Source organism: Daldinia vernicosa (assembly GCF_022497035.1).
Source record: "Daldinia vernicosa strain CBS 139.73 unplaced genomic scaffold F5Y00scaffold_26, whole genome shotgun sequence".
Classification (NCBI taxonomy): Eukaryota; Fungi; Ascomycota; class Sordariomycetes; order Xylariales; family Hypoxylaceae; genus Daldinia; species Daldinia vernicosa.
The window spans coordinates 141,928-163,969 of record NW_025953942.1 but is presented as its reverse complement, the minus strand read 5'-3'; the positions used below and the strand labels follow the sequence as shown (position 1 = coordinate 163,969).

At 46.4% G+C, this 22,042-nt stretch overlaps 10 protein-coding genes across 10 annotated transcripts; 7 read left to right on the top strand and 3 right to left on the bottom strand.

Moving 5' to 3' along the window:
- The first annotated feature begins 1 nt into the window (after position 1).
- F5Y00DRAFT_238344 (WD40 repeat-like protein) lies at positions 2 to 2,674 on the top strand. Its single transcript, XM_048007950.1, has 4 exons — positions 2 to 437; positions 498 to 614; positions 674 to 2,119; positions 2,209 to 2,674. Exons 1-4 carry the CDS (start codon positions 233 to 235, stop codon positions 2,430 to 2,432), a joined length of 1,992 nt encoding a protein of 663 aa, XP_047864356.1. The 5' UTR covers positions 2 to 232; the 3' UTR covers positions 2,433 to 2,674.
- F5Y00DRAFT_238343 (protein translocase SEC6) lies at positions 2,675 to 3,789 on the bottom strand. The gene is made up of 3 exons (XM_048007949.1): positions 3,348 to 3,789; positions 3,096 to 3,182; positions 2,675 to 3,035 (listed from the first exon to the last, which is right to left on the bottom strand). The coding sequence occupies exons 1-3, from the start codon at positions 3,427 to 3,429 to the stop codon at positions 2,995 to 2,997; spliced, it is 210 nt and encodes a 69-aa protein (XP_047864355.1). The 5' UTR covers positions 3,430 to 3,789; the 3' UTR covers positions 2,675 to 2,994.
- Positions 3,790 to 4,972: 1,183 nt separating this feature from the next.
- On the top strand, positions 4,973 to 6,150 carry F5Y00DRAFT_262519 (uncharacterized protein; the record flags this gene model as incomplete). Its single annotated transcript, XM_048011392.1, has 2 exons — positions 4,973 to 5,424; positions 5,481 to 6,150. 2 exons carry the CDS (start codon positions 4,973 to 4,975, stop codon positions 6,148 to 6,150), a joined length of 1,122 nt encoding a protein of 373 aa, XP_047864354.1.
- A 345-nt stretch (positions 6,151 to 6,495) lies between these two features.
- On the bottom strand, positions 6,496 to 7,321 carry F5Y00DRAFT_262518 (uncharacterized protein; the record flags this gene model as incomplete). Its single annotated transcript, XM_048011391.1, has 4 exons — positions 6,496 to 6,585; positions 6,684 to 6,792; positions 6,979 to 7,197; positions 7,260 to 7,321. The coding sequence occupies 4 exons, from the start codon at positions 7,319 to 7,321 to the stop codon at positions 6,496 to 6,498; spliced, it is 480 nt and encodes a 159-aa protein (XP_047864353.1).
- A 1,321-nt stretch (positions 7,322 to 8,642) lies between these two features.
- Positions 8,643 to 10,784, top strand: F5Y00DRAFT_85715 (uncharacterized protein). The gene has a single exon (XM_048014255.1). It carries the CDS (start codon positions 9,053 to 9,055, stop codon positions 10,685 to 10,687), a length of 1,635 nt encoding a protein of 544 aa, XP_047864352.1. The 5' UTR covers positions 8,643 to 9,052; the 3' UTR covers positions 10,688 to 10,784.
- A 922-nt stretch (positions 10,785 to 11,706) lies between these two features.
- F5Y00DRAFT_238336 (ribosomal family S4e-domain-containing protein) lies at positions 11,707 to 13,133 on the top strand. The gene is made up of 3 exons (XM_048007948.1): positions 11,707 to 11,847; positions 12,024 to 12,446; positions 12,596 to 13,133. Exons 1-3 carry the CDS (start codon positions 11,834 to 11,836, stop codon positions 12,945 to 12,947), a joined length of 789 nt encoding a protein of 262 aa, XP_047864351.1. The 5' UTR covers positions 11,707 to 11,833; the 3' UTR covers positions 12,948 to 13,133.
- Positions 13,134 to 15,266: 2,133 nt separating this feature from the next.
- On the bottom strand, positions 15,267 to 16,876 carry F5Y00DRAFT_85627 (uncharacterized protein). Its single transcript, XM_048014254.1, has 5 exons — positions 16,393 to 16,876; positions 16,257 to 16,333; positions 15,791 to 16,020; positions 15,576 to 15,739; positions 15,267 to 15,454 (listed from the first exon to the last, which is right to left on the bottom strand). The coding sequence occupies exons 1-4, from the start codon at positions 16,761 to 16,763 to the stop codon at positions 15,671 to 15,673; spliced, it is 747 nt and encodes a 248-aa protein (XP_047864350.1). The 5' UTR covers positions 16,764 to 16,876; the 3' UTR covers positions 15,267 to 15,454; positions 15,576 to 15,670.
- A 552-nt stretch (positions 16,877 to 17,428) lies between these two features.
- On the top strand, positions 17,429 to 19,050 carry F5Y00DRAFT_238331 (uncharacterized protein). Its single transcript, XM_048007947.1, has 2 exons — positions 17,429 to 17,546; positions 17,601 to 19,050. The coding sequence occupies exon 2, from the start codon at positions 17,870 to 17,872 to the stop codon at positions 18,515 to 18,517; it is 648 nt and encodes a 215-aa protein (XP_047864349.1). The 5' UTR covers positions 17,429 to 17,546; positions 17,601 to 17,869; the 3' UTR covers positions 18,518 to 19,050.
- F5Y00DRAFT_85623 (uncharacterized protein) lies at positions 19,018 to 20,227 on the top strand. The gene has a single exon (XM_048014252.1). It carries the CDS (start codon positions 19,290 to 19,292, stop codon positions 19,875 to 19,877), a length of 588 nt encoding a protein of 195 aa, XP_047864348.1. The 5' UTR covers positions 19,018 to 19,289; the 3' UTR covers positions 19,878 to 20,227.
- Positions 20,228 to 21,913, top strand: F5Y00DRAFT_85624 (uncharacterized protein). Its single transcript, XM_048014253.1, has 2 exons — positions 20,228 to 21,383; positions 21,438 to 21,913. Exons 1-2 carry the CDS (start codon positions 20,577 to 20,579, stop codon positions 21,798 to 21,800), a joined length of 1,170 nt encoding a protein of 389 aa, XP_047864347.1. The 5' UTR covers positions 20,228 to 20,576; the 3' UTR covers positions 21,801 to 21,913.
- The last annotated feature ends 129 nt before the right edge of the window (positions 21,914 to 22,042 follow it).

Sequence of the window (22,042 nt, the reverse complement as noted above, 5' to 3'; positions counted from 1 at the left end):
AGTTTTAGGTACCTTCCCCCAGGACCTATTCTGGCAAGACCAACCTATCAATTTCGTAATTTAGGTTCATATGTATAGGTTAGGTAATTTTCTGCTGGCTTAAAGCTCTTCCTTCTTTTTGATCCCTCCACCATCTAGCGTCCCACCAACAATCCAGCAATCGGAGGGATACCGGAGAGATACCAACAACACAATCCACTTGTGCACCCACAACACTTCCAGTCTAGACACGATGAGTAGCTCAAGGTCGACGTCGACGTCGGATTCAGATCTGGGGGCGCATTTCCCCGAGTATTTCGTCGACGCCGAAGATAATGATGACGACGAGCATGATCCCGAATACGAGGAAGATGAGGAAGATGAAGATGAGGAAGAGGATATGCTAGATCAAGATGACATGGCACACGACGTATTCGAGGATGAGGATGAGTTTCATGGTATGCGAGACTCCCGAACAAGTCAGAAGCTCTACAGCTAACTAATAAATACACCTCCAGATGCCGAAATGGGGAACGTCGAGTTGGTAATAGAGGTAGGAGACGATGGAGAAGGTTCATATGCGGCCGACGCTGAAAGGGTAGCTATACAACAGCGCCTAATCAACTTAATAAGTAGTGCGTCCCATGTTGCTAGAAATCGATCAGTTGTGATCTAACAGCTGCCATACAAATAGGCCGCCGTACTGGCTTACTGTCGCAACGACAAGTCCTGGATTTCCTCCGAAGATCAAACCTCGGTCACTTGGTATTTGGCGAAGGCGAAGACGACGACGACAATGAAATCAGCTTCGAGTACCGGAGACGGCGGCGCGAACTCGACCCGGATAGATTCCCTAAAGTTCCGAGCCAGGAGGGGAGAAGTCTGATGGACTCCGGCACGTTCGGTGCGAGTGAGATTCAATCTTCTATTAGCTCAAAGAAACAAATAGCCCGTCGGATACTTGATCGTGAGCTTGGCATAGGAAGTAGGAGGTCTCGCCAGATCAACCAAAGCATGATGGCACAGTCTATGATTCCTAGCTCGGATGCCGAAATGATTATTAATTATCCCGATAATGTTTATTCGGGTCAATTCTCAGATGATGGCAACTTTTACTTCGCTTGCGTTAAAGACATGAAGGTTCGGATGTACGACACTTCTAACCCGTATAGCTGGCGACATTACAAGACGGTGCCGTTTACGTTCGGTTCTTGGACCTTGACGGATGCATCTCTAAGTCCGGACAACAAGTGGCTAGCATACACTTCTATCCAGAGTAATGTCTGCTTAGCACCGACTGATCCGAACGACACGGGTGATCCATACATGTTGAATTTATCAGAAAATGGGAGGGCAGGCTGGCGTGGCGGGTTTGGTATCTTTTCGATCCGGTTCTCTGGCGATGGACGGGAGCTAGTAGCTGGAACGAACGCAAGTTCTATCGTCGTATACGATATCGAGTCGCGTCAGGTGTTGCATACGATAGAGGGCCATGATGATGACGTTAACGCGGTGTGTTTTGCGGATAAATCTTCACCTCACATCTTATACTCAGGTAGTGACGATGCGACGATTAAAGTCTGGGACCGGCGGAGCATGGGAGATGGACGAGAGGCCGGCGCGTTTGTCGGCCATATTCAGGGTTTAACGTATCTGGATAGTAAAAACGACGGCCGATACCTACTAAGTAATGGCAAGGACCAGAGCATGAAGCTTTGGGATCTGAAGATGATGTACACGACAGCGCGGTTCGAAGAGCTAAACCCGCGGCAACACACACGATACAGCGAATTCGACTACCGCTGGGGCCGGTTCGACGATGCCGACTGGTTCCCACATCCAAATGACAACTCGTTGGTAACCTTCCGCGGCCACGAGGTACTGCGCACCCTAATCCGCTGCCACTTCTCGCCACCCGGTAGCACCGATTCGCGTTATGTATACACAGGTAGCCACGATGGTAAGGTCTACATATACAATATGGATGCTACCATTGCCGCTGTTATCGACGTTCGGAAGTCCACACAAGCATCGCCTCAGACCGGTGCCGAGCGCAGGTCCTACGGCGGGTATAGATCTCAAGGTTGGTCGACAGTCGTTAGGGATGCGAGCTGGCATCCCACTGCTCCTTTTATTGCTGGTAAGTCTAAGTTTATACGCGTTTCCGTCCCCCATTTTAGGGATTGTTAGGTTGGTGTAGTAAGGTGGGCAGCTAACTTTGAGAAATAGCATCGTCACTGAACGGCTGGGATAATGCCCTGGGTACGGTCACGTTGCACTCATATAACGAGTCCTCGGCGGATGAGGCTGAACCACGTATGGGTACACGCTATGACGAGAAATTGAGGCCGCTAAGCTCGGGCCGTCGCTCTGAAGGATATTCTGATGAAGAGGACACTGATGAAGAGGACGATTTTCAAGGAGATGAAAATATCTTAGATATCTTCGCCTAACGAACTTGAGACGAATGGTACGGATTAGGAATGGGGGAGGGGTTTTTTTTTTTCGAGCGACATATCCTCTCTGCTTTTTTGGCCATTATGCTCTTTGTTTGGCTGTTTCATTTTATTATTTTATTAGACAGTAAGTTATGGACCCTTTGGACGAGGCGTTTGAGTTTTCAAGGCACATATGGGATTTAGGGGGCATAATACGTATCAAGGCGCACTGGCTAATTTTCTACAACTTCGCTCATTTTCATGAAGCACTGAAAAGCAATTTTATACAATGGTCTAGAGAGATGCCAACGCAGGTAGAGCAAATACAGGAGCGCTTTTTATGACCTCAAGCTTGCCTCTCCCTTTGTGATGGAATAATCGAGCAATACCTATAGCTTTTCCTCGATCTCGACCGCGATGATCAATCATATATCGTATAATGCCACACTAATACCGACATGTAGTATAGTATTATGGAAGTCTTTCTTCGTCCCGGTCTTCACTATACATCTGTCCTGTTTTCGTGCACCTTAGCCAACCCAACTCCGCGCCTCGAAATCCATCTCTCTTGAATCGTTTATGCGGCTCCGACTAGGATGTTGTTGACGGGGATGTGAACTACGGGTAGAATATTAGTAAACGACTCTTCGCATTTCGCATACGGAAGTGAGGCCATACTTAGTTTTATCAAGTAGCCAATTGCGCCCATGACTAGGAAACCAACACCGACGGCCTTGCTGATCTGGATGAACTCGCGCTTGTCGGCTGTGAAGTATAATTGTTAGTATACTCGTTCTTATTTTATGTCTTCGCTGTGCTTTGCTCCGCTCGTTCCTTGTATCCGTCTATTCGGCTTGCGGTTATCGAGCTCCACAGACATAGCACGGGCTATATATGGGGGGTCATGGAGCGAGGGATAGATAGACATACGCTTAGTGCATCGCGTCAGGAATTGCGTGCCGTCCTTGACGAAGTCCCTGGGAATTTCGAGGATATCTTGAATGTCGGACATTGTGGGTGGGTGGATGGTGGAGATGATGGTAAAGTTGCGATTGAGGTAGATGAATTCGTAGAAAGGCAAGAAAGAAGTGTCTTGTCGAAAGGGAAAAAGTTGAATTGTTGGCTTGCTAAGGAAAGGAGCGGGAAGTAATTGAAGGTGCAAGTGATGTGGTGATGGATACTAACGGCCAGATTTCCTAGTAAATGTTCAGGTACGTTATCTCCAAATGCGCTAGCTGCAATCTGGCCTGGCCAGCAAAACATTGAAAGCTGTACATGTACCTAACAGATACACTTTTTTAGGTAATGTAATGCTACCTCAGGTTTAGGTAAGCAAGCCAAAGGACGTTGAACGCTAAGCGGGCCAATACCGGTGCTTGCCAGCTTGCCCACAGCCTAGGTACAGTACTCGCAGCCTCATTTAAGCATCTGAATAGTGGGTCACCCACCACCCACCACCCCCCAAAGCTCAGCCCGCTCTACCGATTTAGCGTTAGACCTTCGGGCTTGAACTCCCCTTGTCGCTTGCCGCTTGTCGCTTGTCGGCGGTTTTTAGTTGTCGAGTCCATCTAAAACCGTTTCCTGTCAGAAACACAGTCAAACTTTCAAGTTCAACAACAACGGCAAGCACACATCAATCTTTGCTTCATCCCATCAACCACGTAACCGTAACCCCGTCAACATTGCCAGGTGTAGTGTGGCCGACTGACTCATTCCCTCTATTACCCGACTATGTGTATCTCTAAGTAGTACCTTGCCCAAGCCGCTTACGACGCGTTGCCAACTCCTTTCCCTCCTCCCTCTTAACTTTTGACTCTCTTGACTCCTTAGGTCATTTTATTTATTTATTTATTCTTTCTTTTTTTTTTTTGCCCACGTTTGACTATTGAGATCAAAAAGGGCATTAATTATCCCCGGACCGTTCAATTACCGGGTCACAGGACATTTTTCGGGGGGATGCGTTTTCTACTAATACTTCCATAATATCGAGCAATTCATAGGAAAACTTGGGGAACCGCTCTACATCTTTTTCTACTTCAGAATTCAGACTTCAGACTTCAGATATCACGCTGCTTGTACTCTACTCTACACAAACAACCATCATTTCTGCAGTCACACCACAGTTTCAGACATTTGGGAATAAGGAACCTTGCGCACGCGCTTATTTCGAGGAAGGCTGCCTAAAGACTGCAAGCACAGAGCTTCGTCTTTAATTATTTCCATTTATCCAGGGCCCTATCGTCGTGCAAGGAGGATAACCTGCTTGAGGAGCTAAGCTCATAGGAAATATCTATCACAAAGGCTGATAAGTGTACGTATTTGATACCGTGAGAAATCTCTTTTCCTCTTATTTGTTTTGTTTCTTCTCTTATCCGGCCGAGGATCCAAACATGTATTTCTGGTTGACTGATGATATGGAGTGGAAGACGACAGGCACTTGTATCTACTCTGAATACATCCTCACTTGACAGACATCAGAGCTTCAGAACTACCTTTCTTCTTAGTCTCATTGATATTGCAACACCCTTGTCAACTTTCAACCACCTTTTTCCGATATGGCGGACGAGGATTTCGAGATTGACGTCTATGGTGACGCGAACGATGCGAATGACTCCAACACCAATGTGGATGCCGATGATTCTAGACTCGATGATTCGAATAATCATGCTTATGAAAACAACTCTTCTATAACTATTGCCAACGGCTCTAATTCGGAATCTACCACACACGCACACAACGACGATTACGACAACGACCAACAAAACATGGATGCCCAAAGTAGTAGCGCGACACCCACCACGTCATATCCGCAAGGCGTCAAGCGTAAGGAGGTGTCCGGCGGCAACAGACCTGTCGATCCAGGTGCTACCAGTGCCCTGTTGCTCTCGGAACTTCAATGGTGGACCACGGACGACGAAATCCGCGGCTGGATTCGACAAGCCTCCTGCGAGGACGAACTGAAGGATATTACGTTCAGTGAACACAAAGTTAATGGTAAAAGCAAGGGGTATGTAATGTCTATCCGGTAGAGCTAGCGATCCTTTACTAATATTCTCCTTATAGTCAAGCCTATATCGAATTCGCCTCGAAAGAAGCCGCCACCGCTTCTAAGCACCAAGTAGAGCACGCTGCTGCCACGTCCACTCAGCCAGGTGGCAAGAAAGTTACGGTCATATATACGTCGCATACAAGCAACCCATTCAAGACTTTACCAAAGGATGCGCCTGCCCGAGCCAACAAGGACGGGCAAACCCGAGGAGGTTCTAATGTGGGAGGTTACAATGATCGCGGCAATTTTAGAGGACGTGGTAACTTCGCCGGGCCCCGTGGAGGATTCAACCGCAACTTCTCAAGCAATATGGGAGGCGGCTTCCACAACAATGTTCCTAGCGGATTCAATAACAACATGGGCGGAGGAAACTTCGGTTTTAACAACATGGGAGGCGGTGGCGGCGGCGGCGGCGGCTTCGGCTTCCGTGGTGGAATGATGCCCGGAGGAGCTATGGGAGGAATGCGTGGTGGTGGTATGCGCGGTGGCCGAGGTGGAGGTGGAATGAATCCTGGTATGAACGCCGGCATGAACAACGGTATGATGGGCGGAATGGGTGGAATGGGCATGCCTTTAATGGGCTTCCAGCAGCCGGCACATTTCAACCCGGCCTTCTTCAGCGGCAACCAGCAGCAATCCGAGTGGCAGAACCCCCACGGAGCGAAGCGACCGCGCGAAAACTAAAGACAGTATAACTGTCTCAACACTAAACAATCCCTTCTCGCATAAGAATTAGGGCGACTACTACCTATTTAGGTCGAACATTTCGGCATGGGATAGCATTATGGCTTTTGCAGTTACGGAAACAGTTTTCAGGTATTGTAGACAGGGAGGAAATATGGACAGATGAGCAACTAAGTTGCAGGTAGGCGGGCCGTCTCGGCTTTCAGGGGGTTACGGTCAAATTCTCCGGTCCATTGAAAATTTCTAGTCACTAGGGGCTCTTCGTCTTTCATAGGTATGAATCGAGCAAAGGTAGCCTTGTAGTGTTACTTATTATTAAGAGTGGTAGTTACCTAAGTGCCTAACTCAAGTAGCCTTTTTGGATATCGTGACGGCTTTGCGGTCTGAACCAAAGAGCCCGAGAAGGTAGGCTGTACGGGTTAAGCATAGGAAGGTCTTTTATTAGATCAGTGTTAGTTGTAGTTCGAGCATATCCCCGTAGGCTCGTTGTGAGTAGGTATTTTGGGGGATAGAAGAATGGGAGTATAACTTACAGTAAACCCGACGTTACCCCAAGTCACGGCGTTCCACGAACCGACATCCAACGTCCTATCGTATCCAAGGAGCCAGCACGTAACGCCGACGTGACTTATATCCGCGATCCTATGACGTGAGAAGGTTAGTATCAAAGTAGGATGTGCTATATGGGAAGCTTATGGAGTGTTTGCTACCCTGCCGTATGATGGGCGTAAGACTGGTAGGGACAAGGATGCCACTCATTACTCAAGATAAAACTATATCTACTATATCCCGTAATATGAAACATGAAAAAGAGCCGGGGAAACGAACCATAGAGAAATAAGATAGTTACGAACAACCTTAAGCTCGGTAGTAGTATATAGTACAGCTACACCAAGAAGGAATAGGAGCCCGTATGTGTTTCCTAACTGGAGGGCAATCAGGCGCGCATTATCGTCTCGCGGGGCGAGATTACTGCCATCTGCGGCGCCAATCTGTGAGGCTATAAACCATTCGGGGTCTAAGAAGGGCCCGAGAAAGCCACCAATACTAACGAGTGACGTTAGTTAGGTAGTAAATATATACGTGTTAATCAAGATATCATAGCTTACAGAGAGATAGGCTCTACGATAGTGAAGATAGTGCGGGGGAACGCCGGTAGTTGCGAGGCCATAATCCCAAGTACCCTTTATATTATAAACTTGCAGTAGATAGTTGATATTAATATCTACCTAACCCCCAACCAGATATATTGTGGCGGGTAACGGATAGAGTATTGGGTGTAAGTGATCCGTCTGCTTGTGTATAAGAGAGTCCACGTATACCTAGTAGCGGGTCAAGCCGTAACCATGCGATAAGCGTTTGGCTGTTAGACTTGATAGACTTATATTAGACTTGTGAAGTAAGACCAATATAAGATTTAGTAAACAAGAATTGATCTTGCAGGAACGCTTCCTTCTAGAAGGAAAAACAAAAAAAAAGATGATGAAGTTGAAACAATAAGGATGCGGGTTGGGTATGATGAGTAAGTCGAACGATTATGGTGGATTATGGTGGATTATGGATTATGGTGTCAAGCAGTCAAGGTACGTAAAAGTACCGAACCGAACCGGCGTGGAGCGCGGTGTCAGAATAGGGGAAGGAGCTGCTAGGATAGCGGCAGGATAGAGGCGGGATTGTCCCGATTGGGTCATGATACAGGTACGAAAACTTTAAAGGATCAAAGGGTAGCAAGAGGCAAGGTCCGCGGACCGCAAGGAAAGAAGAAATGCATCAGAAAGTTTCATTCGCAACTGCAGATATGAGAAATGCTTGGCATTTTACCCAGCCGAGAAAGGAGGATGATGATTAATTTGAATTTCTCTGCTTTGGTTATCTCTAGTGTAACCAAAACATCCCTCCTCATTTCTCTCACCTTTTTTTTTTTTTTTTTTTTTTTTCCTTTCCACTCTTTTCATAAATAACTTTGAGAGAGTTTTTTTTACTTTGCAGGCCATTGACCCCCAAAATGGTTCCGGCACCCCGAAGGCAACTATCATCATCCATAAACCTAATCGGTTCAATAAATTGCTGCATTGGTTTTAGTACATAAAGGTAGGTAGGTTACTGGTCACTGGTCACTGGTCACTCTACATTAAGGAGGGATCAATGGTCAATGGTCAATGGTCAATGGTCAATGGATCAATGGTTCCTATGGTTGTTTCTTGTTTCTTCACGTGAAGAAGCAGCAGTTAGAGAAGACTGAAAAGAATAACGCAAACGCAAACGCGGCCAATCCGCACTAATACCTTTTTTCTCCCATTTCCTAGCACCTGCAGCCATACTTTTGGTCCTATCAATGATAGGAAGAAGTTTTCCTTTTTCTCTCTCTCTTTCTTAATTATTATTACTATTATTATTATTCCCTCCCCTCAAAGTAAAGAAATAAAAGGGGGCAACGAGGATATGAGGATCCTAGGATCTATTTGATTCTTTTATCGGTGATTGATCGTCTACACAACCTTTTTTTTAATCTTTTTTTTTCTCCCTGTTTCTTTTCTCGTACCATAATCTAAAGCCTTCTTACCCTTTTCGCATCTATTTACCAAAGATAGACAGAGACAGACAGACAGACAGTATCATACACACTGTGTTGAATTCTCGTGGTTATTTCTCACTCAGACAGATCAAACAGTAGTGTCCTCACTATTTTCCCTGGTCTCTTAAGAGTCTCGACTGTTCTTCATTCCCCTTATCGCCTATCCCACTTCTACTTCTACTTCTACTTTCACTTCCACTTTCACTTTCACTTCTCGCCCTCGCTCGCCTCCCACCTCCACTCTCCTCCGTGCAAACAAAGAGTCCGTCCGAGACCCTTTTTTCCCTCTCCCAATGCCCTTCTCTTGCCAATTCCCATCGACCCACGATGGCTACTATCGAGCCGCGACTCATTCATCTGCTGAACGAATCAACTGCTACACCACGGCCTCACCATGCTGAGCTCCCGCCCATCAAAGTCCTTCCTCTACCCAAGGCGTCCGGCCGTCTCCATCCAATCGGGCCCGATGCTAGTCAGAGATCCGAAATCCCGGACACAAATCTAGGTCAATTAGCTTCGCAGTCTATGCCCTCGCTGCATTCGGTCGTAGACGAGGCTTCCGTTACGAATGCCTCCTTGAGGGCCGACATTAGTCAACCATCGGATCGAGCATTACTAAGTCATATATCGTCCCAGGATTTGCGAATGATACTAGATGACACGCCAGATATCACCGAAGACCTCGGGAAGAAGAGACGACCAGTAAAGGAAGACTTCGTGCAGCTACCGCAGCCGCTCAAGAAACAGAAAGCGGCAACTCAACAGCATATGTTTCCACCAATCATAGTAGGATTGCTCGAGCCACCATCCGATGCTTCTCTTTTCCCGCCAATTTCTTCCGGATCGTTCGATAATCGTCCGCATTCCGAGCCTCCGCAAGCTCTCAGTATTACTAAACCGCCCGAAACATCAGAACCGGCTGAGGAAAAGACGAATCCCAGCCCTCCGCCCGAACCCGAACGGACGCCCACGGGGAAAGTCAAGCGACGGGCTGCTAAGCCGCGACGAAAATGGTCAGAAGAAGAGACCAATCACTTATTGCTTGGCGTGAGCAAGCATGGTGTTGGAAGATGGACAGACATCTTAGAAGACCCTGATTACAGATTCAACGACCGGACTGCGGGTGATCTAAAAGACAGGTTTCGGACTTGCTGTCCGGAGGAGCTCCGAGCAAGCCCGTCGGCTAGGGGCGACATATCCCGAGAGAAGCAGCCCAGCGTGAAAGCCAAGGGGAAGCCGACGAAGGGTCTCATGTCCGAGAATATTCTGAACGAAACGGAAGAAGAGATTGAAGTCGAGCAGACGCAATCTGCCCAGAACGATTCTGATCCCACACCCCAGAGGCAACGAAAGAGCAGGGCCCATCGCAAGAAAATGGAAGATTTAGTAGAGTTAGGTATTAAGGGACCATTTAAAAAGTCACATCGGAGAGAGCGGCGTCCATTTTCTGAGCAGGATGATAGAGAGATATTGGAAGGATTCGAGCTATATGGGCCGCAGTGGACCAAGATCCAGAGGGATCCAAGGTTTAACCTATCTAGTAGGCAGCCAACCGACCTACGAGATCGGTTGCGAAATAAATACCCCGAAAAGTTCGCAGGTACAGAAAAGACAGCCATGCAAGTTAGAGAGCCTGGGCAGCCGGGACGAGGCAACAACCTGTTAGAGCCTTCTGTCAATATGGCAATCGATAATTCACTACACGTTTCCAAGTCGGCTTTGCTCGAACCCCAACTTAACCGAACCAACTCGAAGGAAGATATGCCAAAGTGGCCGTTACCTTCCAGTCTTATTGAAACGGGAGATTCGTCCCAACAACCTCACCCTAACCTTTACTGGAATGAAGGCTCAGGACCCGGATTTGGGTCCGGTAGTATGGGAGAAATGGATATATCACGCCTCCTCCTCGATGACACGCAGGTTACAAGTGAGCCGCCTTCGGAGAGACGTGGTCCAGGATGAAATGACCCAGTTATGTCGAAGGAGGCATTAGAACACAGAGTAGTGAATCCCTTTGAAAGGGAACTAAGAAATTGTGACGATAGGCACATATGGCTAAGACTAGCATTCTACCTAGAGACGGGAGGATAAACTACAAGGTAGCCCGAGGTATGAAGGATGGGTTTTAAGTCGATATTGCCAAAATTCGGCCCGGAATGGTGTCGAAATTACGCAGGAAGATGTACCTGATTTTATGCTTGATTGAGCATAAAGGTCCTGTCGTTACAGAACATACGATACGGCTGTATCACTGGTTAAGGTGCGAATGGGACGAATACAATATATGTCGTGGGATGAGGGATAGAAGGAATGGGTTTATGACAATGACTGATGACTTTTATAGTCACAGCAAAACAACTCTAAATTTATTGACAAATTTGTATTGACCGATCCTATATTTGCAATAAGACGAAGGGAGAGTTTGAGAGCTTCTGGTCGTTTACTACCTATGTACAGTTCACCCCCTGAAATAATGTTCGTTTTTCGGACGTGCACGATATTAAACAGGGCTTGTAATTCTGAATAGAACAACGCCCTTTAAAGCGTTTCAACTATTATAACAAGGCTTTATGGGCGTACTATAACCTAGGCTCAGATATATATACATTCTGATGTATGAGGATTAATTTATGGTGATCAATATGCATTCTATGAGAGCATGCCAATACCGAGTGTCTTAGTGGATATGTACCTCTATTTCCTCCGCAATTCTGGTTTATACGTACTGGGCCAATCCCCTTGAGATGCTATATCAGTGTTGGTAGTATATGTATGTTAGAAAAGCGCTCAGATCTCAGATGACTTGGTGGTCTAGAATCGACGATGGAGGTACGTACCTCTGAGTAGATCTTGTAAAACAAGTGCCAAGAGATTTCTGCAGCTCCCGTGCACAGACCACTAACCCCCAACACCTATGTACATAGTACATATGTACATATGTAAATGGCCCCACATCACACTAGGGCACAAACCTGCCTTTTCTCGCTTCCCGCAAAAATTTGGAACTAGGCACATCCAATTCAACTTTTCTCAAGTCGCAATTGACAACCCTCCACACCAATCTGCCACTTCACGATAACTCCAATTACCCATCGTTGAACAGTCAAAATGGCCCGTGGACCGTAAGTATATTATCTCTAGATCTCGTATTTACTTCAACCGTATTTGGGGGAGGGAACGATGCGTCTGCTTAAGAAGTTCTCGCAACTCTCGAAACGCGCATTTCCGCGTCGAATTTCCCACCGCTGAAATTTTACAAATTCTACACGACATGTACTAATTATACTTCAACCTGCAGTAAGAAGCACCAGAAGCGCCTGAGCGCCCCCTCCCACTGGCTTCTCGACAAGCTTTCGGGTGTCTACGCCCCTAAGCCGTCGGCCGGTCCTCACAAGCAGCGCGACTGCATGCCCCTCATCATCTTCATCCGCAACCGTTTGAAGTATGCCTTGAACTACCGCGAGGTCAAGGCCATCCTCATGCAGCGCCTGGTCAAGGTTGACGGCAAGGTCCGCACCGACAACACCTACCCCGCCGGCTTCATGGACGTCATCACCCTCGAGAAGACTGGCGAGCACTTCCGCCTCATCTACGACACCAAGGGCCGATACACCATCCACCGAATCCAGTCCGAGGAGGCCGAGTACAAGCTCGGAAAGGTCAAGCGAGTGCAACTTGGCAGGGGCGGAATCCCATTCTTGGTCACGCACGATGCGAGAACGTGAGTTCTGTCAGACATCATTCAGCCGTTGGATCAAGCTTTGGTTGAACCACCTTTTCCCATCTTGTGATAAGATCGAGCTTCGAACTAATGGCTGGTATGTCCCCTCTTCCTCCGCGCATGCTAACATGTCTCTTTTTTTTTTGCAGCATCCGCTACCCCGACCCTTTGATCAAGGTCAACGACACAGTCAAGATCAACCTCTCCACCGGCAAGATTGAGGACTTCATCAAGTTCGACACCGGTGCTATTGCCATGGCCACTGGTGGTCGCAACATGGGTCGTGTCGGTGTCATCACCCACCGTGAGCGCCACGATGGAGGTTTCAACATCGTCCACATCAAGGATGCCATTGACAACACCTTCGCCACCCGTGAGAACAACGTCTTCGTTATTGGCTCTGAGAAGCCCTGGATCTCTCTGCCCAAGGGCAAGGGTGTCAAGCTCACCATTGCAGAGGAGCGTGACCGCCGCCGAGCCCACGCTCTTGCCGGCCACTAAATGGTCTTCTTTCGGTAAAACAACAAAACGGGATCTGGCAGAGGGTTGACTTTTTCGCAACGCATGGGAACTGGAGTCTGGCATATCCGATTCAATCTTACCAAACGAGTAAGATTCGTGGTTTACCTAGGTCAATGATAATGAGAATTAATTGACCCCTGATCCCGCCTTTACGTTAGGCAGTTATGTATCTGATCTTCTAGATTGTGCATGCTAGTATTTTTGTGTTTCTCGTTGGTATGCTTGGCTATATGCCTTGCCTCTATGCCTTGCCTCTAATCGTAGTCTCGCCTCCATACCCCCTAATATCGTCCCTATCGTATCATACCAACGGGGAATGGCTAGGAAGGTTGCGTAAATTTACCGTGTTCGAAGAGTCTTTTCTCTTACGTACCTCTTATGCCAGCCAGTGATAGTAGAACAAATCAGTCTAGCATTAACTTGCAGATAGTGCAATCCTCCGCATGATGGTGCTCAACGCACGACATGTAAACGGTATGTTACGCCCCTTTGTTCCATCTTTGCCGAAGTCATCATCCTTGTTCCAGCTCACCGCTTGTTTTGTCCTGAAATCTGCCTCCTGTAGACTACATACAGTGCCCGATATATGTACCATATGCTTCGCAGCATTTAGAGGAGCCTATATGTAGGTATTCATACCTAGGTACCTACCTCATACCTTGGTATCTAGGGTTGGATGAGTAGAGTGGGATTATCCAGGCTCTCGAAGAAAACTAAACGCTGGGACATTGTGATGAGGTTCTCTGGACTGTAGGACTCGGTGGGTGATATAGCACCCAGGCTTTTTGGAAAGGGGCTGGAGTCTTCTCGGTTCGATATTGGGTTCTACCCTTTTGGAGGGCTCTGAAAGGTTGTCTATATATGAACCTGTCCAGAAGGTAGATGTTTATATGCTGGAGAGATGATAGTCTAACATGAAGTCTAAGGGGGCTAACTTGTTAGATACATACCGTTGGTCTAGGTGGTTGACCTGCCCTGAGTCGGTTATTTATGTCCGTAGTATCGTCTCCCTCCATGTTTCATCTTTCCCCGTAGTTATATTATATTTATTAGAGAAACTTTTGCCGGATGATGAATACCTGGTCTACCTAGTTTACCATTAAAGTTGCTTTGGTGATAGCATCATTAAAATACCGGACTTCGTCCTGGATAAGTAGGACGATCTAGGTAACTTTGGGTGATTGGTAAGAGGTTAGTGGAAGGAATTAGGTACACGAGGCTAGCTTCAAGGTGCCTTGTAAGTTGTAAATTTAAAGCACCCATAGTCTATTATGAACTATCTATTTTCTTCATAACCCTGTCAGGCAAATGGGTAGCCCTCTGGTCTCTGTAACTCTTCTCCGCGCTACTCTTGACGCCTCTTTCACCTAAGTAGTGTCCTTGAATTAGGGAAGGGTAGGGGGGCATCTTGAGATATAATTTTTAGCTAAAAGATGACATATAGGGTTCAATTTTATGTATGTACTGTTACTTCCGCATAGGGGCATCTGTACTAGGTGGTCACGAATGAAGCTAGCAATAGCAAAGGTATGTACGGTAGGTTGAGCATATTAATTGACTTTAATATACCTCATACAATCCGCCTACGAGGCAACCTGGGGTCGAAACATGTTTCTGTAGTTATTTCTCAGGGAGATACCTAGGAGGAAGACACTAGAAGAACTGGATGTTTGCTTGAAGGCTTGACTATGAAGGCTTGACTAGTGCGTAAGCGCAAGAGTGTTTCAGGCGGTGAAATTCGGGCCTGGGGTGGCGCACATACATAGAAACATGGAATTCTATGAGAATAAAAAACAGTAGCAACAAATACATATACTGCGGATCATGGCCCGCGTTACCTGGAATTCGGTGGGATCTTGTCTCATAGCTCTACGAGACGTTCGTAACACAGGAGGCCGGTACTGTAGAACATTCCACAGCAAACGACTATGGCGTTCCGAAGTGGGATAGAATATGGGCCGATCGGTCGTCACGTAGGTGTCGGGAAAGGGAACCCGAGGCCATCGCTGAAACATGTTTAACCTAGTCCATTACTGAGGTGGAGCTGTTCTAGCGTAGAGCGGTAAGCGATGATGGTACGTAAAGCTGTGGCTATCCGGTGGATAGCCGGGGTTTATTGGACGAGCCTTGCTACATACTTCAGACATGGCTGGTTAAGTGGCGTATATAGGTGGCTTCATTATATATTATATCTTGACACAATATGGCAGAGATGTTCCCTATGTAGTACCCGGTACGAACTGGTACGGAAACGTGGCTATACATAGAAGCAGCCCAGTACTCCATCGATAGATACCAACTTTGGTTGAGGTTCGGGAAGTATGAAATGGTGGAGATGCATACCCGCTAAACTATTGAAAAGCACGGTTTGCTGACCTGGATCGTATCTGCTTAGGGGTGTTCGGATCTGGCTCGAGAACAAGGCTAGTTATTTTAATTCTCTTGGGTGAAGATAGCTTCAAATAGCCAGCTGATTTCTTGCTTGGCTGATGTTCGAGTTAGTCCACTTACATATGTGAGACGAATACGATATCAGCGTTTCTTATGGAGAAGGGGGTGGTACTGTTAGGTGATAATGCTTGTATACATTAAGAGATACTTGCTTACCTACCTAACCAAGAAAGTGATTTAGGACTTGTCAACGCCATGAGTGAGAGGGACCTCTTGCACTAGGTATCTCCAAGCGCGCAAGCTCCAACGAATCACTTTTTTACGCAAAGATCAGTGCGAATTATCCACTTTTCTCCTGCTGTTACTTCTCGACCTTCGTGCTTTAAACGGGGTTAGCCTTTCCGCAACAAGAAACATACCGTTTAACATACTAGCAAACAGTCATCGCCATGTTTATGAAGTAGAAGCAACCCTGTTTCAGGGGCAATGGCAATTTCTTCTTTTGGTGATTTGCGGTCTCGAGGATAGAAAACGGTTTCTCCACCAGTACAGCCTTCAGCCGCCGAAGTCAGATACAACAATAGCGTCCAAGTTGTTTTGGTGTTGATGGTGCTAGATGACTCGTCAGGGTGTTGTAGAGTCACTAAATTTGAGTCATCGTCTGTAATTACAGATTAGTAAAGATAATTCTCACATGCAAAAAGACACAATCCTAGATGCCGAGGATTCGGATACAAACCCTTGCTATTCGGAAAGGGAAACGCAGGGAGTTTGCTGCAGAAAGGATGGCACTCCTCGGACCAAATAACCGTTCTTTGCATAAGTCTGCAGTCACTTGACGAACGTGGCTGTATATAAGAATCCAAGACAGGAAATGTGAAAGGTAAAGGTACGTACAGTGGCAATCAAAATATTGCCCTTTGGAGTATCGATATACTCGGATGTTGGGATTTAAGCCTACCGCATCGCCACCCCTATAAGTATTCGTTAGCTGTATTCATCAGTGGTATTCGTTATTGAAGTGGTTATTAACCATAGATGTTTATAAGACTCGTCCAGCAAGATATCCTTCAATCCTGTTTCAAGCCATAGTTTCTCAGCGAAGCGGTTGTCGTCAACTTGGAACCTATCGTTCACCCTTACTGCCTCGCCACGCTTTGGGCGGCCAGGGGTAGTCGTCAAGGGTAGCGTCTTGAGAAAATTGACATAGTCTCGACAAAGGCTCTTTGGCCAGAAGTTTCGCAGTAGGATAATCTTGTCCTCCAATCCCTCGACAGGGGCTTCTGGGTAAAGTTGCACAACAGGTAGCGGCGGCTTAAATGGTGGCCAACTTGGTGATCGGGCCGCAACTGTTGCGGGAGGATTTGAAGATTGATTCTTCTTGACCGACTTATCTTTTCCCATGATACTACGTACTTAAACTATTATTTTTAGCTTTTAGCTTTTTGATGTCTCGGATATTGGACGGTAATAGAGCTCTTTGAATATTGGTATTTATAAGATTAGGTAGGTGTATGTAATGGAAGTGAACGTACCTAAGGTATGTAAATTCGAATAAGTGGAAATTAAATCCGATGGGTTGGAACCTCGGAGTCTAATCGCATACTAGTAAAAGCTTCCCGTATTTTATGCAGATCGATCTGATTGATAGGCCAATCAGCTAGGCTTGCACCTTATGAGGTACTTAACCCGAGTGACCCCACCTTATACCAGGTATGTAGATATGCTTAATGTACCTTTTACCTCTTTATACTTCGTAGCTGAATTTTGGAATTGATATAGATTTATCCTAGGTAATTTGGGCAAATTTTAGATGTACGAAGTACTACTTTGCTTACCTTAGAGGTATGTCCATACCGCAGGAGCTCACGTGTGCTCGACCCTATGCGGGTAGGCGAACTGCCGTAAGCACTTACATGGATGGGTACATATACGTCGGACTGTATCACACAGCGTTTACTTTCTTCTATCATTTCCCTCTGTACCTAAGTTAGTTTGCTTCACGGGCCATAAAAGCAACAGCCTATCAAAAAGGGTATCGTTTGATATCCAGCATATGATATTCTTACCGCCCTATTTCCGGCCACTCTTCTCCGGAAGCGTAGCAAAAGAAGCACAGATCTGTCGAGTTGCAGATGCTAGTGACGATAATATCGGTCCGAGGCTTGCTTACACGAGAACCACGGGCGACAGTGACATTAGCACTGGGAACTAATCAATACGCCACAACGTTATTCTCACCTGATTTTTGCGTCGACTGTTTTGCTTTTCCCTCTTCCCCACGAGCTGAATGCGAGAATATGTATGATGGCGTCCGCTGACGATTCTTCGGGTTGTCGGAGAACCGGTGGTGTCCTTACATACACAAACATACATGATTTATACATCTCTATCTCTGCCTTGTGCCTAAGAGTATCGTAACTTTCCCTGCTGCGACATAACGTGATCTTCAAGAGGCTATATTATATGGACTGTTCTTGGCGTTATACAATCATCACTCAAGCTAAACGATGAGTAGATTCGCAGTATACTGTGACTGGGTCACTACTGCTCGAAAATGTCTGGACGGTGAACAGCCTCCACACCATATAGCAAGATTCCACCTTCGAAAAGGACCTGTTTGGTTTCCTCTTGCCGGAGTGGAACCTTCTAACCGCGTCGCTCAGTTTTACGAAGAATTACTCGCAGAGGTCGAGCAATCCAGGCTGAGAGACGGGCGAAAGAAGCTATACCGACGATTCGTAAATAGGGTTGTCGCTGCCCACGCCGCTGTTGAAGATCCGGGAGTACCGCATGGGACAGTTTCGATGCTTCGAAAACCCCTAGCTCACTTGGATATAGCGCTAAATCGGATGGTGGACTTGGTGGAATACGACAATAAGCATCCAATTCATTGGTCTGAAGTGTTCCCGATAGAAAATGCTAAGAGTCAATCGTCGCCGACCGAGCTTTGGCTCTACTTCAAGCTGGAAAGCATTCGGCCTTGTCTCGTCTTCGTGGTGCGGCTCTTGGGGCTAGTACTTCCGACATATTTGGATATGTGGCGTGAATGCTACGAGAGCCTAACGAGTAAAGAATGGATAGTTCAGTTCATTCTCGATTCACCGAGAGCTCCGAAGGCCGAAGGAGTCAACATCGACACGTCGTCCAGAAATTGACCTGTCATCTTAGTAGGTGGGCTAAGCCTAGCTTGCATGGCATATACAATGATGCGGCTCGGCTTTAGTGAGACATCCAAGAGTCCAGTCCTTCTAAACATGGTTAGTTCTCTGCACGATGATAGATGGAGGTTAGTGCTAATACGTGGTGAAGAAAGAAAAGAAACTTGAAGAGAGGTTAGAATGTTGTGGTTAATGAATGGAAATAATCTATAATTATAAAGATCATATTAATACTCCTTATAGGACTCGTATTATAGATCTACTAGGTGAACTAGTTTAAAAATTGATAAACATTATATGAACCCATATTCAGTTGTTTTGTGTTGGTATGTTTGCGCGAAGTTGAAATAGAAGCTACCCAAGTTTTATATTTTGGTAACTGAAAAGTGTACCTAGCCGAGTTTGTAGATAGCGTTAATTTTAGGTACCCAATTAATAAGGCTTATGCTACTATCGAATGTATCGAATGTACTCTCCCCACTTACCCCAGATTCGAGTTGGGGAATTCGCTTTTGCAAATTCTGGGCTCTTTTAGATTTTAGATACACATTTATTTCCCTGTACACACGACATCAAATCCCTCCATCTTCTTTCGATCTTGATTTTCAAGGCTCATTAGAACCGTTGTGAAACGCAGGACTGTCACTCTTTAATGTAGAAAAGTTGATGTCTTGATACGTTGATCCTTTCTTTGCGTCTAGTTACATAGTTCGGTTTCTCATTCTTTTCTGCCGCATACAAAACTTCGATATAAAACGCATAAACCCCAATGTGGTCATTCGGAACTACTATGACAATGGCGAAAGATAGCGATCCTTCGCCGGCTTCTACTACGCCGGCTCAACCACCTGCTGAACCTTCTCAGCCTTCCCAGCCTCTCGAACCCTCACAGAATACGATACCATATCCCCGGCCTCGATCGCCGATACTATCGCAACGCTCACTCAAGCAACTAGGCCTATTCTTCGCCGGCGCAGGCTTTTTTACACTCTCTACTATAATAACAAGACGAGCGGTGGTTAGAAAACACTTGGCGACAATTCCTAAATTCTATCACCAGAGTCATCAACAAGTTAACAAGATACAATCCGATGGCTCGTTAATAGCCCTCGAGGCTCTAAATCTCGCCACGCTCAATGTCCTAGGATTCGGCATTATGATGACAGGTGGCCTATCGTGGGCCTTCGATGTCTCGAGCGTCGATGATTTAAGGGCTAGGGCGAGGGGACATGTTGGACCCTCTGGCGGCCAAACTGACGAAGAGGCCGAACGAGAAATCGAAGAATGGGTAGCAAAAGTTTTGGGGAGGAAAGAACAAAAAGAAGATACCAAACAACCGCCAGGGAAGGACGACTAACCGTGCCAAGTAATTAAAGCCGGTAGAGGAAAGGTCTTGGTACTCAACTCATACTTGGGTCTCAACACCAAGAACCAATCTTATATATTTCCGCTCCTCCCGCACGTCGAAACTCGATAGTACCTATGTCCCTGACAACTCGCTGATTGGTGATATGCATCAAATATTCACGTACTGAAGTGGGATCCTACTCTAATAAGCAAGCCACACACGTTCACACACGTTAGCTCATCTTCGGTACCAGCAATTGCGCATAGCAAAACGCACTGTGTCTGGAGTTAGGTATTTGTTCAGCTATAGGTGGCGTTCGCGGCCTTGGTATCACGCAGTATACCTATACCCGCCTAGCTCTTAATCAGTGTTTCTCCATAGCAGGTACTTGTTCTGCGGAACGGTTACCAAACATCGGTTTAGACGGCGTAACACAAGTCCGTCTGCCTTTGAAGTCGTGTCAAGGCTGTATAGGTGTTCGTCATGCGTCTCAACGATACCCGTTCCGAGTAGTTGCTTATTATATGTCTTACCCTTAACCCCATGTCTCGTTCTAGGGTGTGTAAGGCACACTTACACTAGGGATACATATATACTAAATACGTCCGAATGGTGGTATTGGCTACGCTTCACATACGCCCTGGGTATAAAGACTGAGAAGTCTACCAATTTTATATGAGATTATCCTAACAAGAAATCACATTTACCATGGCTATTTATCACATACGAGTCCGGAACTATCGTTGGGCCCATCAAAATATCGTCGTCCAGTCTCCTATTCCTAACCTCGACACTTACGCACCAGCATTAATCGTCCGTCCCCTAGAAGGCGTCAATATAAATGAACCTAGAATAATCAGTAACGTCTCTGAACTGAATGACGATATCTTGGAAGACGAGTATCAGGTAGAGGCACACGGCGTGTTCATCTCAACGGATCAGCAGAGAACCGGTTACTTCCCCCTCTGGGTAACAGTACATGGCCACGAATGCGGAAAGAATAAGATCCATGTTGCCAACTTGACAGCATTTGAAGCTTCTAGCGTTTCCATTACAGATGTTTGCTGGATTCCCTGCCTGGAGGCTCCTGATGGCAGCTTATATACGGCCATCGGAGCCCCACGGAAAATATTCAAAACGACACAGGTGCTGGCTATCATGCAGCAATTAGGGAAACCTAGAGAGGCTAGATTAGTTCTCGTCGATCCGGATAAACTCGATAGTTACAAGGAGATTGGCGACGATCAAAAAAGGAATATATTCGATATTCAACACACAGCTATCCGAACAAACTCTAGGCCTTCAGAACCCCTTCTAAATGCGTACCGCGTATTTGCTTCCCCATATAGACATGACTATGGCCGACTTACACTGGGAGAAATTATAGAAGAGGATCTTGAGATTCCTCGATCCTCTAATTCCGACTGCAGCTCTCAAGGTTTCTCGGATAGCTCAGACGACGACGATTCTCTTTATACCAAACCTAGATATTTTTCAATAGTAGACGCTAAGACCGTAGGTCCCCCACGACTCGAGTAGCATGTGTGAGGATATTGACATATCTAGCAGCGCCCCTATGCTTGCGATTGCAAATACGCTGATCTTCTCCCTACGTGTTTCAACCCGCGCCCAAGCCACCGACATTGTACAGATGACGAGTGCTTTCTCGGATCAAGCCACATAAAACACTGTATATTCGCGGACCACGCACCAAAAGATTGCGTCATACCTAGTTCAAAAGAAGTGCACGAACATTGTATCCCTGCTCCCCCGTGGGAGGTAAATCAACCAGACTCGGAGGGATCTTTCGAGGAATCTTATAGCGCTGGCGCCGACATCCTGTTCGAAGAAGGGGAAGTGGGCATAAACGACACTCTTAGCCCTACGGATTCCGAATCGGCTACCACCGAATTACTATTTATGGATTCCTAGGTTTATATTGCATTCACCTGCTGCAAATGGCATACGGGTGGATGAATAAGCAAAGGTGTTGCTGTAGCATAGCATTCATTCTTGAGGAGGTTAGCACTGCTCTGTTCTGGTTAATCACAATACGAGTATCAAGGATATCTCCTTTCTTACCTACGTATCATGAAGAATTTCTAGTTGGACAGACATCGAATTCCCCGCCGTGATATCCCAGGTTTATTAGCTGCCTCATACGACACTATTAA